The following is a 17,403-nucleotide window of genomic DNA, read 5'->3' as shown; positions in this document are numbered from 1 at the left end:
ACTGAAAAGGCAAGCAATATACATTTGAAATCATGCAAAACATTTCCACATTAGCCATATTGCCCCCCCAAAAAAAAGCAAAAAAAAAAAAAGAAGGGAGAAAATTATACTTCAATTTGTACGCAGAATTCATCCGTTCTCTCCCTGGAGGTGGATAGCATTTTTCATCATGAATTTTTTGGAATTGTCTTGGAACATTGTATTGGTCAGAGTAACCAAGTCTTCCACAGTTGATCATTGCTACAATGTTGCTGTTATTCCACACGATGATCTCCAGTTCTTCTCACTTCACCTTGTATCAGTTCATATGGGTCTTGCCATGTTTTTCTGAAACCACCTCCCTGGTCATTTTTTCTAGCACAACAGTACTCTATCACAATCATATGCCATAACTTGTTCAGCCATTCCCTAACTGATGGGCAACCCTTCAATTTCCAGTTCTTTTCTACTACAAAAAGAGTTGCTGTAAATATTTTTATACATATAGGTCCTTTGCCTTTTCCTTTGATCATAGAGTACATTCTTAAAAGAGACGCAGTAACCTCCAGTGGAAAGAGCCCTGGCTTAGAATCAAGAGACCTGGGTTCCTATCTCAGTTCTAGAAGTTCCTAGCTATGTTACCTATACAAGATTATCCAGGGACATTCCTCAGTAGACTCCATGGGACCACAGGTAGTGAAGGTACCTCCAAGGCAAACCAGGTCTTTGGTTTTTTTGTTTGTTTGTCTGTTTGTTTGTTTTTTGGTGAGGACAACTGGGGTTAAGTGACTAGCCCAGAGTCACCCAGCTAGTGAGTGTTGCGTGTCTGAGGCTGGATTTGAACTCAGGTCCTCCTGACTCCAGAGCCTGTGCTCTATCCTCTGTGCCACCTAGCTGCCCCTAAGGGCAACCAGTTTAACTGATACTTGAACACGACTTCCCTCTTCAATACCTCTGACAAGTGGGTGTCTGCTTAAAGATTTCCAGGAATGGGAAATTGAGTTCTCTCTTGGGCAGCAGCTCGTGGGCAGCTCATTATTGGGAAGGTTTTTGTTATCCTGGGCTGGGGTTTGCTATAGCTACTAGCCATTGCTACTGGCTATGGCCTTTGAGGCCAAGCAAAATGCAAACATCTTCCAGACGTTGATTCTTCAAATACCCACCCAAGTCTTCCCCAGCTTAAATGTCCTATCAAATATCTTCACTAACTATTCCTTTAATAACATAAGCTAGAAAATTCTAGAAATAGTAAGGCGTCACATTGGTCACTGAGCCTAGAGTCAGGAAAACCTGAGTTCAAATCCCACCTTAGACACTTACTAGATTTATGACACTGGGTAAGTCACTTAACCTCCATCTGCCTCAATTTCCTCATCTATAAAATAGGCTAATATTGGCACCTACCTCTTAGAATTGTTATGAAGATAAAATTAGATAATATCTGCAAACCTTAAGGCATTATATAAATGCTAGCTATTATTACTATTGTTATTAGAATTTTGATAAGAACAGAAATCAAGTTCCCTGGTATAAAGCTTGCACATTCCACTGTGTTCCCTCTCAAAAACAAAATGGGATACGTGTCCTCTGGGCCTGAGATACTGCTCCCAGACTCCATGAATTTTTAAAGATCACAGACAATCTCTTAGAAATCATGGCCACCAGTTCTCTCAGCATCTGGGAGTGCCGTCTGACTGGGCCTAGTGACTTGAATTCATTGAGGACAGCTAGGTACTTTCTTACTCCCCTTTATCTTTGTTTCCGTCACCTTGTGAAAAAAAGTTTTTGCTCAGTCCTTCACAGCCCAAAGGTCATTCTCTTTAGAAAAGCAAGGGAAAGCATAAGGGATTGAGTAGTTCACCCATGATCATCATCACAGCCATTGTGAAGATCAGACCTATCCATTCTTAGGTTCTATCACACAATAAAGCTTTGGGGGAAAAAAGACCACCTTTGGTACCTCAGAGCTATTTTTTTCCTTCACTTAACTTGCTGAAATTCCTGCAGGACTATGCTGCTTTTTTGTGTTCATCCTCAATTACGTGGCCCTGTTTCCATCTTCTAAGCATGTCTTATAAAAATCTGAGTTAATCCGTATGCATCCACATTGGCTCTCCAGCTGAATCATTTCTGTTGGTGTCTTTAGAATTTTCTGGATACCTTCCTCAACAGAATATCAATTCAATCAGAGCCTCTCTATGCTTTCTTGGAGCCTTTTGAAATGTAGGACATATCTCAGACCATGTTTAGGATTTCCTTTTTCTTCATCTTGAACCTTGTGGTGAAGGGGTCACTGTTATTTCTACTTTAGCAAGGAGTTCCACCATGTGCATCAGAATCAGCCTGAGAATAGCAATTTCCTTATTGTTTCCTCCACCTTTTGAAGAATAAAGTTCTCACTGAGACAAGTCATAGGTTAATCAGTTGAGCAGATGTCTAGATGTCATACCTCTTTGCCAGGCTTACAGGTTTCCTGAGCTCTTCATCTAATTCCTTCTTCCATTTAGATGGTCTATAGTATACTTCCACAACATTCACTGCTATGACAATATCACTTCTATTTATGAGGACACTTTTCTCCTCTCTTCCCTTCTCAGTCTTAACAGAAATCTTAACTCATAAGTTGTTAGAGCAGGAAGAGGGACTTTTAGAGACCATCATCTCATTTTACAGATGAGGGAACTGAGTCACAGAGAGGGAAAGTGACTTGCCCAAAGCCACATGACTAGAAAGTATTCATCTCTTTATACTATGCCAATCCATGGTGGGGGGGGGGGCAGGGTAAGTAGAAGGTAAAGGAAGAAGCATTTCAGGAAGAAGGAACAGAGACTTAGGGGTGAGAAGTTTAAGTTCATCCAGGAAGCAAATGGAGATAGATAGATAGATGGTAGATAGATAGATAGATAGATAGACAGACAGACAGATAGACAGATGATAGATAGATATAGATAGACTGACAAATGATAGATAGGTGATAGGTAGATAGGTAGATATCTATAATCAATCAATAGACATCAATAGATAGATGATAGATACATATATAATGAATTTCTCTATGTGCCATCTTCTTCTAAGTGCCATGTACTGTGCTAAGAGCTGGGGATACAGATAAAAGAAGCGAGCCAATCCTTTCCCTCAAAGAGCTTACGTTCTATTGGGGAAACCAACATATAAAAGGAAGCTGGAGAAGGAAGGGGGAAAATATATATGGTTTGGGTGGAGATGTCCAGAAACTGCTGTGAAATGATAACCAGGTTGACTGTGTAAGTGTAGGCGAGAAGAATGAGATAAATTAGATTATGGTGGGACTTTTAGACCCAGCTGAGGAATTCGTACTTTATTCAGTAGGGAACAGGCAGCCCCTAAATGTTCTTCCCTAATCCTTCCCCCACTCCCACCCAGTTAGTCTGAATCAGCCTGACTGTCTACCAGTGTCCTTTCCACTGCAAAAGATGAGCTCCCAGAAGAGGTGTCAACCTGGTTATCTGAGGTCTCGGAAATGACTCTATCGCCTGCTGCTCCCACTCTACTGTCTCTGATTGCCGGGGCTCCTTTTGCCTCAGGGTGTCTGTGTGTGTGTGTGTGTGTGTGTGTGTGTGTGTGTGTGTGTGTGTGTGTAGGGAGGGAGGAGTTAACAGTTATAGCTGTGGACCTAGGACCTGGTGCTCTCTGCACAAAATATCTGACCTTCCCATTTTGGTTTTTGGTTTGCAGCTTGGCCTGGAGCGTGTCCACAGCGTTGCTGTCCTCGGATTCAACTCCACAGAGTGGTTCATCTCTGCTGTGGGCACAGTCTTTGCTGGGTGAGTGCCTGCTGGTCAGGACCTTGCCTAGGTTTGGGTGCACAAGAACGGGAATGAGCATCCCACAGCGTTAGGCAGAGTGGTGTGGCTCTGGTGTCTTTTGGGAATCTTTAATTCTGCTCATCAATTGCTTCCCTGGAGGGAGAGGAAGAAGAGAGAGAGAGAGAGAGAGAGAGAGAGATGATAGGTAGACAAATGGCAGATAAATGATAGATTGATACATAGATGATAAGTGGGCAGACAGATGGATGCATAGAGAGATAGAACATTTATTTTATTTCTATAGAATAGACAAATAATTAATTATTATTTATTATTAAATACTTCCTACATATCAGAGACTACATTAAGTCCTGGGGATGTAAGTATAAGCAAGCAATACAGTCCCTGCCAATGAGGAGCTTATATTCTAATGGGAGAAGGCATCACATAAAGGGACACTGGGGTTCCTCCCCCACCTCCCTTTGACTCCTTCTGCCCACCCAACTAATCAGTAAGCACTTATTAAGCACCATTGTGTGCCAGGCTCTGTGCTCAATGCTAAGGCCCCAATGACAAAGGCCTCCACCATCTTCTCCCTTCCAACCTCACATCTCTTCCGTCCTAAGCATCTACATGGCCTTATTCTTCCCCTTCTCCTGCTCATCTACCCCTTCTTGGGTCCCTTTACTTCCCCATTGCTTTTCTCTTAACTCTCTTTTCTTCTTCTGCCCATCTATTCCATATTTCCCCAATTTTCCTTCTTTTCCCCATCTTTCTATATTCTGTCCCCCCTTCCCCCACACGCAGTTTTCCCTTTCTTTGCCTGGTGGTCTGCCAGTTCCTGGGCATTTGCTTGACTAGTTCTGAAGAAAGGGGCCTCCCAGGCCTAGCTGACTCCTTCAGTTCACATCCTTTGGGGTTTATGCAAAAGACACCAGAGAGTCTGGGGATCCTGGGCTGACATGCTCCACTGACAAATGCCCTCTCTGTGTCATTTCTCAGAGGTATCCTCACAGGAATCTATACAACCAGCTCCCCTGAGGCTTGCCAATACATTGCCAATGACTGCAAGGCCAACGTCATCCTGGTGGATACCCAGAAACAGCTGGAAAAGATACTGAAGGTAAGAGGGTTACTTGGGCTCATGCCCCAAGAGAATGGTTATCACTACTGTCTTCATAAAACCTGACCTCTCTATAGTGCTACAGTTTACAAAGCACTTGAGCCAGGAATGAATGAACAAATCAATGGGAAAAGCTTGTATTAAATGCTTATGCCCAGCACCGGGCTGAGCGCTAACAATGCAAATAACATCGGTGATGCTTTAGAGCTAGAAGGGGCCCAAGAGGATATCTAGGTCAACATCCTCACTTTGCAGATGAGGGAACTGAGGCCGGAGTGGTGAAGAGACTCGGCCAAAGGCACACAGGCATAAGTGACAGAGCCAGGATCCAAACCCGCGTTCTGATTCCAAAGCCAGAACTCCTCCATTTACGCCACCTTGATGATCCTCACAAGACCCCCATTTTACAGATGGGAAAGCAAGAGGCTAGAGGGGTGAGTGTCTTGCACTTAGATCTCCTGACTCCCAGCGTGGGGCTTTCCACCCCATAGCTGCCTACTCTTACCTGACCAATTTCCCCTTCTAGCGCAGGGTTTGTGATGACTCTGGACAGGGAAGATGTTCATGGGGATTTAGAAGGGGCATTGGGATTTAGGTAATGTAGATGTTGTCTGGGGACTCTAAGTGAGAGATGCCATTGAGTGGCAGCTCTGGCCATGAACCTGGAGCCTGGAGGGCCTACGTTCAAATCTTGCATCCTCAGATGCTTAGGAATTGTGTAATCCTACATTATTTACCTAACCCTTCTATGCTTCTATGCCTCAAAAATGGAGGGGGTGGGGTTTGGACTTGATGACCTTGAAGGCATCTTCCAACTTTCAACCTGTCCTTTGCCATAATCTCTGGGAGCCCCAGGGACAGAAGAATTCTACCTGTCCTGGGAAGGGGTGGAGTCAGGTCCTGCCGACTTTAGGAGATTTGGGAAGAGCTCTGGACACAATTCTAGCCCTGGAAGGGAGTTGTGAGGTCATCTACTCCAACCCTCTCATTTTAAAGAGGAAGAAACTAAGTCCCACAGATAAGTAGGTTAAAGGTACGTCTCTAACTTTTTGAGGGTGATATCGATGGCTACATCAAAAAGGAGGTACCCTGGCCTAGACAATATAGTGCTGGGCTTAAAGCCAGAAAGATCTGAGTTCAAATCCCATCTCCAATACTTCTTGTGTGGCCCTGGGCAAGGCATTTCACCTCTGATCCTCAGTTTCCTCAACTACAAAATGGAGATAATACAAAATGGGGATAATAATACATATAGTATTTACCTGTGAGGATTAAATGGGATAAAAGATGTAAAAATGTTTGCCAACTTAAAAAACAACAACAGAGTCCTGGACCCCAGAAGGGGATGAAGGTTGGTTTCATGTCCCTGTGATACTTAGATATTTAGATGTAATCTTGGGACTGGAAGAGGGACCAGTGTTTGGTCTTCACCTGGCTAGCTTTAGTTGGGTGGGCCTTCTCTGAGTGTTGGGAAGAACCAGGAAGGGAAAGGATAGACAGAGAAATCTTGCCATCTTGTGGTGAGACAACAAATCTTCACTCTTCACTGACAATCACCAACTGAAGGCCTGACTTGTCCCGCAATCTGTCCTGACTCTCAGCCTCTGCAAGGAACCCTTAGTAGATTTTTCAGCCATGATGTCATCACTTGTTAGAGGTGGAAGGGACTTTAGAACAGAGATTTGTAGCAACTCACATTTCTATAGGAACAGTTCACTTCTACTTCATTTTCAGGGTTACTAAGCATTTTGTTCAATGTTGGGACATGGAAACGTCACAGCTGGAAGCCTTTTTAGGATATAGAATGTGGAAACATAGACTCTACATTGTTAGTGCTGAAAGAGACCTCTGAGGTTACCTAGTCCAAAACCCTCTTTGCAGAGAGGAAAACTGAGGCACAGAGAGAGGGAAGTGATCATTGCTCATATTAAGGGTACAGTCCAGTAAGAGTATTCAAGTTTGTTTTCACTCTTCTCAACATCAGTTAATCAATCAACAAGTATTTATAAGCAATGAGGATTCAAAGCAAAAATGAGATGGTGACTGCCTTTGATGAGCTTACGTTTCATTGGGGAATAAAGTAGCAGTTGAAAAAGTTGGGTGGGGCTGACTTTTCTTATAGAATCATATTTGTCAATAATACTGAGTAAATGAAAACTTTACATAACAAGTTTCAACAAGGTTGAAACCTAACCTTACATAACATAAAGTAGCTCGGCTTTGTTTACCCAATTTATTTCCTAGGTGATTTTTCAATTTGGGGGATGTGTGGGGATATTTGATCATCCCTTTTAGCTATAAATTCTATAATCCTAAGTACTACAAAAGAAAGAGCTCAGTGATCAGGGTACTATGACCCTTGACCCAGGAACTTTTGAGAAAGTAGGGAAGATCTCTGAAAAGGTCGTCAAAGATGCAGGTGTTGGGGGCAGCTGGGTGGTGCAGTGAATAGAGCACCGGCCCTGGAGTCAGGAGGACCAGAGTTCAAATCCGAACTCAGACACATAACACTCACTAGCTGTGTGACTCTGGGCAAGTCACTTAACCACAATCGCCTCACCAAAAAAAAAAAAAAAAAAGGAAAAGAAAAAGAAAAAAAAGATGCAGGTGTTGCTAAGCCCTGAGACCCGGTCGTCATCAGCTGGTTGGTCGGTACTTTCTATGCCAGAGACCTCAGGCCGCTCCTAGCATAGCCTGGAACTCAAGACTTCACAGAAACATACACAACACAGGAGAAAGCGACCCAGCAGACCCCAGGGTTGAGTTGCTCTGTTACAGAAGTCTCACCAGGCTTTCTCTTGGCCTCCTCTGACAGCCAACATAGCTAAGGCAATCTGATAACTAGCCAACCTAGGGCACCAGCAGAGACATTTGGACCCAACTGCTCTTTTATCTGCTGCTTGGGATTCAAACTCGGGTCTGGATACCTACGTTCCCTTTTCCTAAGATCGCATTATCAGAGGAAATGAAGTCATCAGCCCAACACTCTTTACCGTTCTCTCATTGAACCCCAAACTTGCTGGAGGTGAATGAATAAGTGGCTCTTCAAGAGGGTTAACCCAGCAAGCCTTCATTGAAATCCTTCTCTGATGTTTTCTCGAGGCATGGAGGTGACCTGGTTCTTGAAGGCTATCCCATGTCCTAACCTGGAACACTGAACACCCACTGGTGATGAGCTGTGTGCCCGTCATCCAAGGATGAGCTTAGAGAAGAGTAATAATACCAACGCACATTTTCCATACCGTTTTAAAGTTTGTAACATGCTTTGTATATTGGCCTTTCACACAACTCCTCTCAGGTTAAGCACCAGGATTATTCCCATTTTTCAAATGAGGAAACTGAGGTTGAGAGTTTCTTGGTAGTTGCCTGGGGTGGCATAGCCTATGAGTGTTAGAGACAGGATTCGAACCTGGATCTTAAGTCCACATCCAGTACCTAATCCTCTTCACTATGTTTCCTCTCATCACCTCAGGATGATGGATTTAGGTGATGAATTTGTTGGCCAAGCAGCTCAGGGAGCTATTGACTAAGATACAGCAGAGCTGTGGTGGACAGAGGAGAGAGAGCCTCCACCCATGACATCAGGGATACTTGAAACTAAGAAATGAGGACCCTAATTCTTTCCAAACAGTTAAATAAAAATGGCTTCTTTTCTTGACTAATAACGTCTGTTCTTTAAATGCCACAGATCTGGAAGAACTTGCCATACTTGAAGGCTGTTGTGATGTACAGAGAGACCCCAGCAGAGAGAATCCCAAATGTATATACGGTATGAGACTGAGGCTAAGAAAGGGGGATTCTGGAACTGGCTCTGGGGGGCAGCGGCGGCACCTGCCTTTTTCATTCGATCCATTATAAAAAAAGCATTTTTTAAGCACCTAATGTGCACCAGGCACTGTACTAGGAGGTAAGCCTACAAAGACAAAAATAAACTGAGCTCCTATCCTCAAGGAGCTTACGTTTCACTGAGAGAAATGACATCTGCAGAGGTAAATAAATACAAAAGATACAAGATGCTACTGCCTCCATCTCTTATGCTGGAAAAGCCAAAGCTCAGGGCCTGCTCTCAGAAAACTGTAGGCAAGAACAGGTAGCTCCCATGTGCTTCTGCTCCACGGCAGCAATTTCCAGCTCCTTTAGGGCACCAAAAGCAGGAGTAAATCAGCATCTCATTCAGGTTGAACCTTTTCTTTAGCTGGTAACTCCTGACTCCCACTTCTCTTTTCCTATCTATAGATGGAAGAGTTCCTAGAGATAGGGAATGAGGTTCCTGATTCCACCCTGGATGACATTCTCAACTCTCAAAAACCCAACCAGTGCTGTGTGCTCGTCTATACATCTGGCACCACTGGCAACCCCAAAGGCGTGATGCTGAGTCAGGACAATGTAAGGTCCTGGGGACTGAAACGTTGGTAGGGATGGGGGGTGGGGAATGGAGGAGGGGGTTATAGAAGAGGGGATAAGAGAAGACACTGGGACCATCTCACCGGGTAAAAAGGGAGATGCATGCAGAGATTTGGTAACTGAGTGAAGACAGATCAAAGTGGGATGTTTCTTTGGCTTCCTCTGAGGGTCCATGGACCTCCTGTCCCAAAGGGAAGGCTCTCTTGGGCCTGTGGCCAGGCTGTCTGGTATCACCTTATCCCTTGTAGGGGCCCATTCTTTTCACAGATTCCTCTACTACGGGGAAACAGAGTCACGTCAAGAAGCATGTTGTTAATTCCTACTGTGTCCAGGCACGCCCAGCCATCAAGGAGCTCACAGTCTAATGGGGGAGACATCATGCAAACAACTATGTACTAACAAGCTATATACAGGAGAACGTGAAAATAATCTTAGAGGGAAGGAGCTCGCATGAAAAGGGACTGGGAAAGGTTTCTTGCAGAAGGTCAGGTTTTAGCTGGAACTTGAAGGAAGCCAGGAGATAGGAGATAGGGCTCTATTTGGAGGATGCTCTGACTCTCTGAGGAAGATATGTACCTTGACACTGAAATAATATAATCAATAATTAATGTAATTTTTCAACTAGAACATGTATTTAGCACCTATTATGTACATAGCACTAACCTGCATGCTAGGCAAGATAAAAAGTTTAGATAAGATATTGTCCCTGCTCTCATAAACAGATATCACAAATAATATTTTTCTTAAAAAACCACATGATTAATACACCAAAGAGGTACAAAATGAGTGCTAGGTGAGGTCTGGTGGAAGGTGGGGGTGTCTATAAATAAAAATATTGATGAATCAAATATCAAAGTTGTGTCTTTCAGGAGCAGACAGATATGGTCTTTGAGGAAGACACAATTGTCTGTCAGTCAAGTGGGAGCTAGCCCAGGGGAGGTAACTGGGTGCTGTCCAGCTGATGAGAACTTCGAGCCACAGAGATTTTCAAAGCCATTGTCTCAGGAGTTAAGGGGATCCTATTTGCCCAAGGAGAGGGAATCCCTATAATGATGAACTCCCCCTGCCCAGAAATATTGGAGTATAAGGATGACAATTATAATCATACTACCGTCTTAAAGACTTGTTCCTCCCAGAAATCAAGTGAGGCAGAATAGTCAGGGATTAATTACCCCCATTTTACAGAGAAAGAAATTGAGGCTCAGAGGACCTCTGGACCTTCTGTGCCCTTATCTCTCCTCTGTCTCCCAGATCACTTGGACGGCCAAGTTTGGCAGCCGAGCCGGGGACATCCAGCCTGCTGAGATTCAGCAAGAGGTTGTGGTGAGCTACCTGCCCCTCAGCCACATCGCTGCTCAGATGTATGACCTTTGGACAGGGATCCAGTGGGGGGCCAACATTTGCTTTGCTGAGCCTGACGCCCTGAAGGTCAGTCTGCCCCTGTCTTCTCCTGGGTCTGTTAATCTTTCACGTGGTTGTGCTGATTCTCAAGGTTGGAAGAAATCTACTGTACTTGAACCTCCAAACTCTTCAGACTCCACTTGTTTTTCTCCTCCTCCTCTTCCTCCTCCTCCTCCTTCTTCTTGTTCTTTTTGTTTTTCTTCTTATTATTCTCTTTCTCTCTCTCTTTTTCCCTCTCTCCCCTCTTTCTGCCTCCCTGTCTCTCTGTTTCTCTCTATCTCTCTCTGTCCCTCCTCTCCTCTTTCTTCTTCGTCTTCCTCTCTCTCTCTCCCTGCCCCCTCTTGTCTCTCTGTTTCTCTCTCTCTCTCTCTCTCTCTCTCTCTCTCTCTCCCCTTCCATCTCTCTGTCTTTCACTTATCCCTATGTTCCCCAACTCTTTTCCTCTCATACCCCTACCTGTCTTTCTCATTCCATTTCCCTCATTCACCTCTCTCTTGTCAACTCTACTGTCATCTCTCTGCTTCTCATCTCATTGGGAGGGGGGCATTGTGATATATTAGAAAGTGTTGTTAGTTCTGGTGTCAGATGACTTAGGTATAAATACAATCTTTGTCGCTCCCTGCCTATGTGACTTCCTCTCTGTGACCTTTCTCCAACTCTCATCTCACCTACGATGGAAACAGCACAATGAATTTGAAGTCAGGGGACCTGAGTTCTAATCTTAGATTGACTACTTACTACCTGTATGACCTTGGGAAAGTCTCAATCTCTCTGGGCCTCAGTTTCCCCATTTGTAAAATGAGGATGGTAGACCCCTTCCAGCTCTATCTATGATGCTATGATTTCCTCTATTCTCCATATGTCTTCCTCTCATTTTGGGGGTCACTGATGGGGCTGAGGGTGGAGAAATGTGCCCTGGAAGGATCCCTGGATTTAGAGTCAGAAAGACCTGGACCCAAATTCGAGCTTCGCCACTTTTGACCCATGTGACCTCAGACCAACCTGGTCCTCAGTTTCCTTTTCTGTAAAAATGAAGGACATGGATAGAAGACTTGTTAGGTCCCTTTTAGTTCTAAATTTATGTCCCAAACCTCCCTGTGTTTTCCTTGCCCCTCCTTCCACTATCTGGTTGTCTTTCACTTGGGAGATTTGTTTCTGTTTCTACGAATTACCGGGGGTTGGGGGTTGGGGGTTGGGGTGGGGATTGGGCCAGCCCCTAGACATAGCTACCTTAGCAGCAAGTATGAAATTGGCAAGGAGTGGCCCAGCCAGGCCCATCCAAGATGCACCTGGGTGTGTGGGGGAGAGGGGGCCGGGGATCGGCCTGCGGAAGAGTGGTGTATGTGGGACGTGGAATAAGCTGAGGGGGAGCCCTCCAGGCCAGGTCCTCATTGGACATCACCCAGGCTCTCCTCTCCCTGTCCTGGCTTTCCCATTGACAGACGAGCTTGGTGACTACGCTGAGGGAGGTGGAACCCACTGCCCACATGGGTGTGCCCAGGGTGTGGGAGAAGATCATGGAAGGGGTCAAGGGGGCATCAGCTCAGGCTGGATTCTTCAAGAGGAAGATGTTCCTGTGGGCAATGGCTGTGACCATGGAACGAAACCTCAGCTGCCCAAGCAGGTACAGTGACTGACCCCATCCCTCACCCCCTCCCCTCAGGCAGCCTGGCCTCTGGCCTCATACCAGCTGTGGGGCTTCAGGCAAGGCCCTTCCCCTCTCTGGGCCAGGTAGGCTCGGGGTTGACTTGGAAGCCTCTGTTGATTAGTGGAAGCTAAGTGTCCCCAACAAAGAGCCTTATTTCTTTACCCTCCATCTGAGGTCTTCCTGGATAGGCCCGGGTTACTTTGCTTGGCTCTTTGGGGAATTTGGATGCTTTAAAAAGCCTTGCAGAGTTTGACAGGACAGAGACCCTGGTCTCAAGGGGCTCATGGTCTAATGGGGGTGGGGAGATGGGTACCCAAATAACCATGATAAAGTAGAGAAAAAAGAGTTACCAAGAATAGGTTCAGGCAAAAGGACCTAAGAAATCTGAGGAAGGGGAGAGCAATTTGACCTGGGGTTTGGGGAGAGGTGGAGTTCATGAATTGGGCCTCGAAGGAAGGGATGGTGTTGGGGAAGAGTCCATTCCAAGGGTGGGGGACGTCGTAAGCAAAGGGATGGACATGATGAAGGGCAGGCTGGGAAAAAGAGACGGAGAGTGGTCCGGTTTGGCTTAGACATCAAGAACGGGAATTCGGTTTGATTCGACAAGCGTGTATTAAGTTCCAACGATATGCCGAGCCCTGTATTCACCAATGGAGGTACAAAGACAGGAGGAAAACCTTCCCCAGCTTCAAGAGGCTTACATTCTATTTCAGGGGGAGGGGGAGGTGATATAGACAGAGAAGTAAATACAGACAAAGTAGTGAGAGAGGGGAGAGAATCCTGACCACAGGGGTGAGGTAGGGGGGATCAGGGAAGGCTTCCCATCGGAGGCAGCATCTGAGGTAGCCTTGAATGGCTCTAGGAATTCTCAGAGGTCAAGGTGACAAGGGGAGCACAGCTGGGTAGGATGAGATAAATCCAGAAGGATGGGTTCGATCCAGATGAAAACATATGTCGAGTGTTGGGCGAGCCTTCAGGCACTGTGTATGTGTTAGCGGTTAGTATTGTGAAGGACATTGAATGCCAGGATTAGGGGATTATATCTCAGTCACCAAGCAATGGGGAGCCGAGGTGTTCCTGTAGGGGACTGATGTGAGCTCAGTGGTGAATGAGGAAGGTTACTTGGTCATCCAGTGGAGCATGAATTGGGAGGGGAGCGCGCCAGTGGCAGGAAGACCATTTAGGAGGTATATCCCTGATGCACCTGGCATAATGATTCCCATGTCTATGGCACTTAAAGGTACCCAAATGCTCCCCTCCTGGCAGCCCTGGGAGGTAGGAAGGTGCTACTGGCATTATTATACTCATTTAATAGATTAGAAAACAGAGACTCATGAGAAGTGACTTGCCCAAGGTCACACGGCACATGTATATTCTCATCGGGGTCCTGTGAGGGTAGGCCTGTGTGACACATCTGCACATGTGTGACCATGTGTTTGCTGGCTATGTTGCCATAAAAACACGCTCACATTGACACGTCCGTGTGGGTTTTTCCCTGGGCAACCAGTGACCTGAAACCTTTCACCATGAGACTGGCTGACTATTTGGTTCTGGCCAAGATCCGCAAGGCCCTGGGGTTTGCCAACTGCCAGAAGAATTTCTATGGCGCAGCCCCGATGACCACAGAGACCCTGCACTTCTTCCTGGGCCTCAACATCCGCCTCTATGCGGGCTACGGGCTGAGCGAATCCTCGGGCCCACACTTCATGTCCAACTCCTACAACTACAGACTCTACAGGTGAGGCCCCTGGGAGCGGCCCTCACAGCCACCCCCACTCTACAGATGAGAAGACTGAGGCCCTCAGAAGTTAGGCAACCTGCTCAGGGCCACACAGCAAGTTAGGAGTCTGAGGGTGGATTCACAGAAGCGTCTAGGTGTGGAAGGCACCTGAGAGGCCATCAAAGATCGCCCTTCTCCGTTATACAGATGAGGAAACTGAGGTCTAGACGTTAAGCAATTTGCCCCAGTCACACAGGTAATAAGTAGGGGCAGCTAGGTGGTGCAGTGGATAGAACGCTGGCCCTGGAGTCAGGAAGACCTGAGTTCAAATCCGGCCTCAGACATTTGACACTTACTAGCTGTGTGACCCTGGGCAAGTTGCTTAACCCCATTGCCTAGCCAAAAATAAATAAATAAATAAACAGGTAAAAAGTAGCAGAGTCGGGATTTCAACCCAGGTCATCCGAGTGCAAACCCATCACTCTTGCCCTGTATTATGTCTTGGCAGCAGCTGCTGCCTTCCTGCTACCCTGCCTCCTTGACTATAGTTAACACTAGCTGGAGTTGTGGTCCCGCCATAGACTGACCCAAGATCATCTCCCCACTCACTGCACTGCCAAAAGTTTCATTAGCAGGGTTTCATTTCTTTGGACCTTACTTTCTGGAGATTCATAAGATATCTGTGAAAATTAAAGTACTCCTGGATAGGATTCCCTTTGTATTATTGGCTATTACCATTCCATTTGGGGTTTGTCGGTGGCCATCCATGACCAAGGTAACCATGGGCACGAGAGGCAGAAAGGACAGGGGAGCCAAGCAGGGCAAAGCTAAAGGATGAAGAGGAGAGAGTGGCAAATACAATCCCCCCATCTTTACTTGAGTTGGCCTGGGGGCAAGAGGCCAGGGATGCCAGACCTGAAGGGGACACCACATTAGCAGGAAGGTGGTCCTCTGCCATCCCACTCATCGCCGCTGTCTCCTCACAGCTCCGGAAAGGTGTTGCCAGGCTGCAAGGCAAAGCTGGTGAACGTAGATGCTGAAGGCAATGGGGAGATCTGCCTGTGGGGCCGGACTGTCTTCATGGGCTACCTCAACATGGAGGAGAAGACAAGAGAGGCCATAGATGAGGATGGTTGGCTACACACAGGAGACGTGGGGAAACTAGACCACGAAGGCTTTCTCTATATCACTGGGAGGCTTAAAGGTAAGACCTTTCTTCCAATGTTTCACTAAACATGGATGCAAGGAGCTGGGTGGGAAAGGTGGGAGAAGAGTGGGTGAGATCCATGGGCTTAAATGGATGAATAAGGCTTCATGATGCGAGGCAGGACATGAGCTGGGCCTCAAAGGACAGAATAGACTGGGGTGGGGGAAAGAAAGGCAGGTTCCATCTCAGTACTCCATGACCATCAGCAGCAGAAAGGAGGGACAGGAGGGACAGGAGGAGAGATAGAGTGAAGTCACCTGTTGTGAACCTGACAGTTGAAGCGATAATCTTCACCAAGGGACAGATTGTGGAGGAAGAGGACTGAGCCCAGAGCCAAGGAGATCATCCACTTTCAGAACTCTGGAAAGGGAGGAGAAACGTTCGAAAGAAGCAGACAAGGAGCAGTAAGGAATAACAGCAGACATTTATAGACTGCTTTGAGGCATTGGACACAAAAACATTTCCCAAAAGTTTTTCAGTGAAAGGGAGAAAGGAGATTGGAAGATGACAAAATAAAATGGAGGGGAAGTTTCGGGAGAAATCTGAGCCCATCTGTAGATAGCTGAGCAGAACCCCGTGAAAAGGAAGAGATGGCGGATGACTTAGAGAAAGGGGATTCGGGATGGAAGGACATCTGACTCACTGGGGATTGGGGTTCCTAGCCCAACTGGGAATGCCCATCCACTAAGAGGGGTGGGGGGATCTCCTATTGTTCTGCAGAGTTAATCGTAACAGCTGGAGGGGAGAATGTGCCCCCCCTCCCCATTGAGGAAGCCGTGAAGATGGAGCTCCCCATCATTAGCAATGCCATGTTGATTGGGGATCAGAGGAAGTTTCTGTCCATGTTGCTGACTCTGAAGGTATCTTGTAATAATACTAGCTAATGTTAATATAGTGCTTTTAGGTTTGCAAAGTGATTACAAATATCATATCATTTGATCCTCACAACAACCCTGTGGGAGGCAGGGAGTAGAAGTATTATTATTATTCCCGTTTTATGGCTGAAAAATACTGAGGCATAAGGAGATTAAATGACTTTCCTGGGGTCACATACTGGGGTCTGCTGGTAAATGTGGAACAACCAGCTTTTTGAAAATGCATGACATGCTTTTAAATTTAACCTGCATTATTACCATTTTTTCCATCACTTTCTTAAATCTAAACAATCAACAAAATAATAAACAGAGCCCTGATTTGTAGTGTGTGCGATTTCCAAGGTGTAGATGCTCAAACTGAACATTTAACAATTTCCGAGTGGGCTCTCCCACCCCTCTGCCACAGTTGGCAAGTGCCTGAGGCAGGATTCAAACCCAAGTTTTCCTGACTCCCAGACCTGTGCACTAACCACTATACCCTGTTGCCTCTCAAAATGAAGGGGTTAGGGGCTGTGAGGTGGCGCAGTGGATGGACGACTGGCCCTGGAGTCAGGAAGACTCGAGTTTAAATCTGACCTCAGACACTTAACACCAGCTTTGTGACCCCAGGCAAGTCACAACCCCAATTGCCTCACCAAAAAAAAGGGGGGGGGTATAGGAGGAAAATAAAGCCCAAGGAAGTTAGGGCTTTGTGAAGAGTCTAACTTTGCACCCAGAGTTGGGAGATGGAGACTCTTGTTTGAGGAAGAGCCAGGGGTCCTAAGTCACTGGATTACACCCAGCACTGGTGGGGTGTAAGACATGGGAGGAGAGTACAGGTTACGAAAGGCTTTGAATGCCACACACAGATGATAGAATGAAGGTACCAGTCAGCCTGATAGTCAAATTTACCTTAAATCATCAACAAAGTAGATAAAACATTCAGGCTTGGAACACAATTGGTGCTTATGATTTTTTAACTGAATCGCATACACACCTAACCAAGGACTGGCCAGGTGCATTTACCATATTTCCATACAGGGCCATAGATTTAGAGCTAACAGAGATCTCAGGACCCATTAGCTCACTTCCCCATTTCCCTGAGGAAACTGAGGCCCAGAGAAGATAAGGAACTTCTCCTGGGCCACCCAAGTCCTAAGCATCAGAGGCAGGATGTGAATCCAGTTAACCTGAGTCTGGTCTTTCCATCATCCCATGCTGCTTCCTTTATGTTTGAAGGACATCCAAATGGTGACTCCATCCATCCATCCATCCATCCATC

General features: G+C 46.0%; 1 protein-coding gene across 7 annotated transcripts in view; it reads left to right on the top strand.

Annotated features, from left to right (window-relative positions):
- The window catches only part of ACSBG1 (acyl-CoA synthetase bubblegum family member 1), a 57,915-nt gene that overhangs the window by 35,215 nt on the left and 5,297 nt on the right, over positions 1-17,403 (top strand). For 6 of the 7 annotated variants that reach the window (XM_027840548.1, XM_027840545.1, XM_027840544.1 and 3 more), the window contains 9 exons: positions 3,694-3,782; positions 4,767-4,887; positions 8,576-8,656; positions 9,124-9,273; positions 10,543-10,719; positions 12,135-12,316; positions 13,848-14,078; positions 15,047-15,264; positions 15,988-16,127. In XM_027840548.1, coding sequence (XP_027696349.1) covers positions 3,694-3,782; positions 4,767-4,887; positions 8,576-8,656; positions 9,124-9,273; positions 10,543-10,719; positions 12,135-12,316; positions 13,848-14,078; positions 15,047-15,264; positions 15,988-16,127 — 1,389 coding nt within the window. The remainder of the gene's footprint in view (positions 1-3,693; positions 3,783-4,766; positions 4,888-8,575; positions 8,657-9,123; positions 9,274-10,542; positions 10,720-12,134; positions 12,317-13,847; positions 14,079-15,046; positions 15,265-15,987; positions 16,128-17,403) is intronic. The other variant, XM_027840547.1, reaches the window with a different exon arrangement.

Source organism: Vombatus ursinus, unplaced genomic scaffold (genome assembly GCF_900497805.2).
Source record: "Vombatus ursinus unplaced genomic scaffold, bare-nosed wombat genome assembly UNPS02014847.1, whole genome shotgun sequence".
Taxonomy (NCBI): domain Eukaryota; kingdom Metazoa; phylum Chordata; class Mammalia; order Diprotodontia; family Vombatidae; genus Vombatus; species Vombatus ursinus.
Note: the sequence above shows the minus strand (reverse complement) of the source record. Positions and strands in the feature narration are given on the sequence as shown.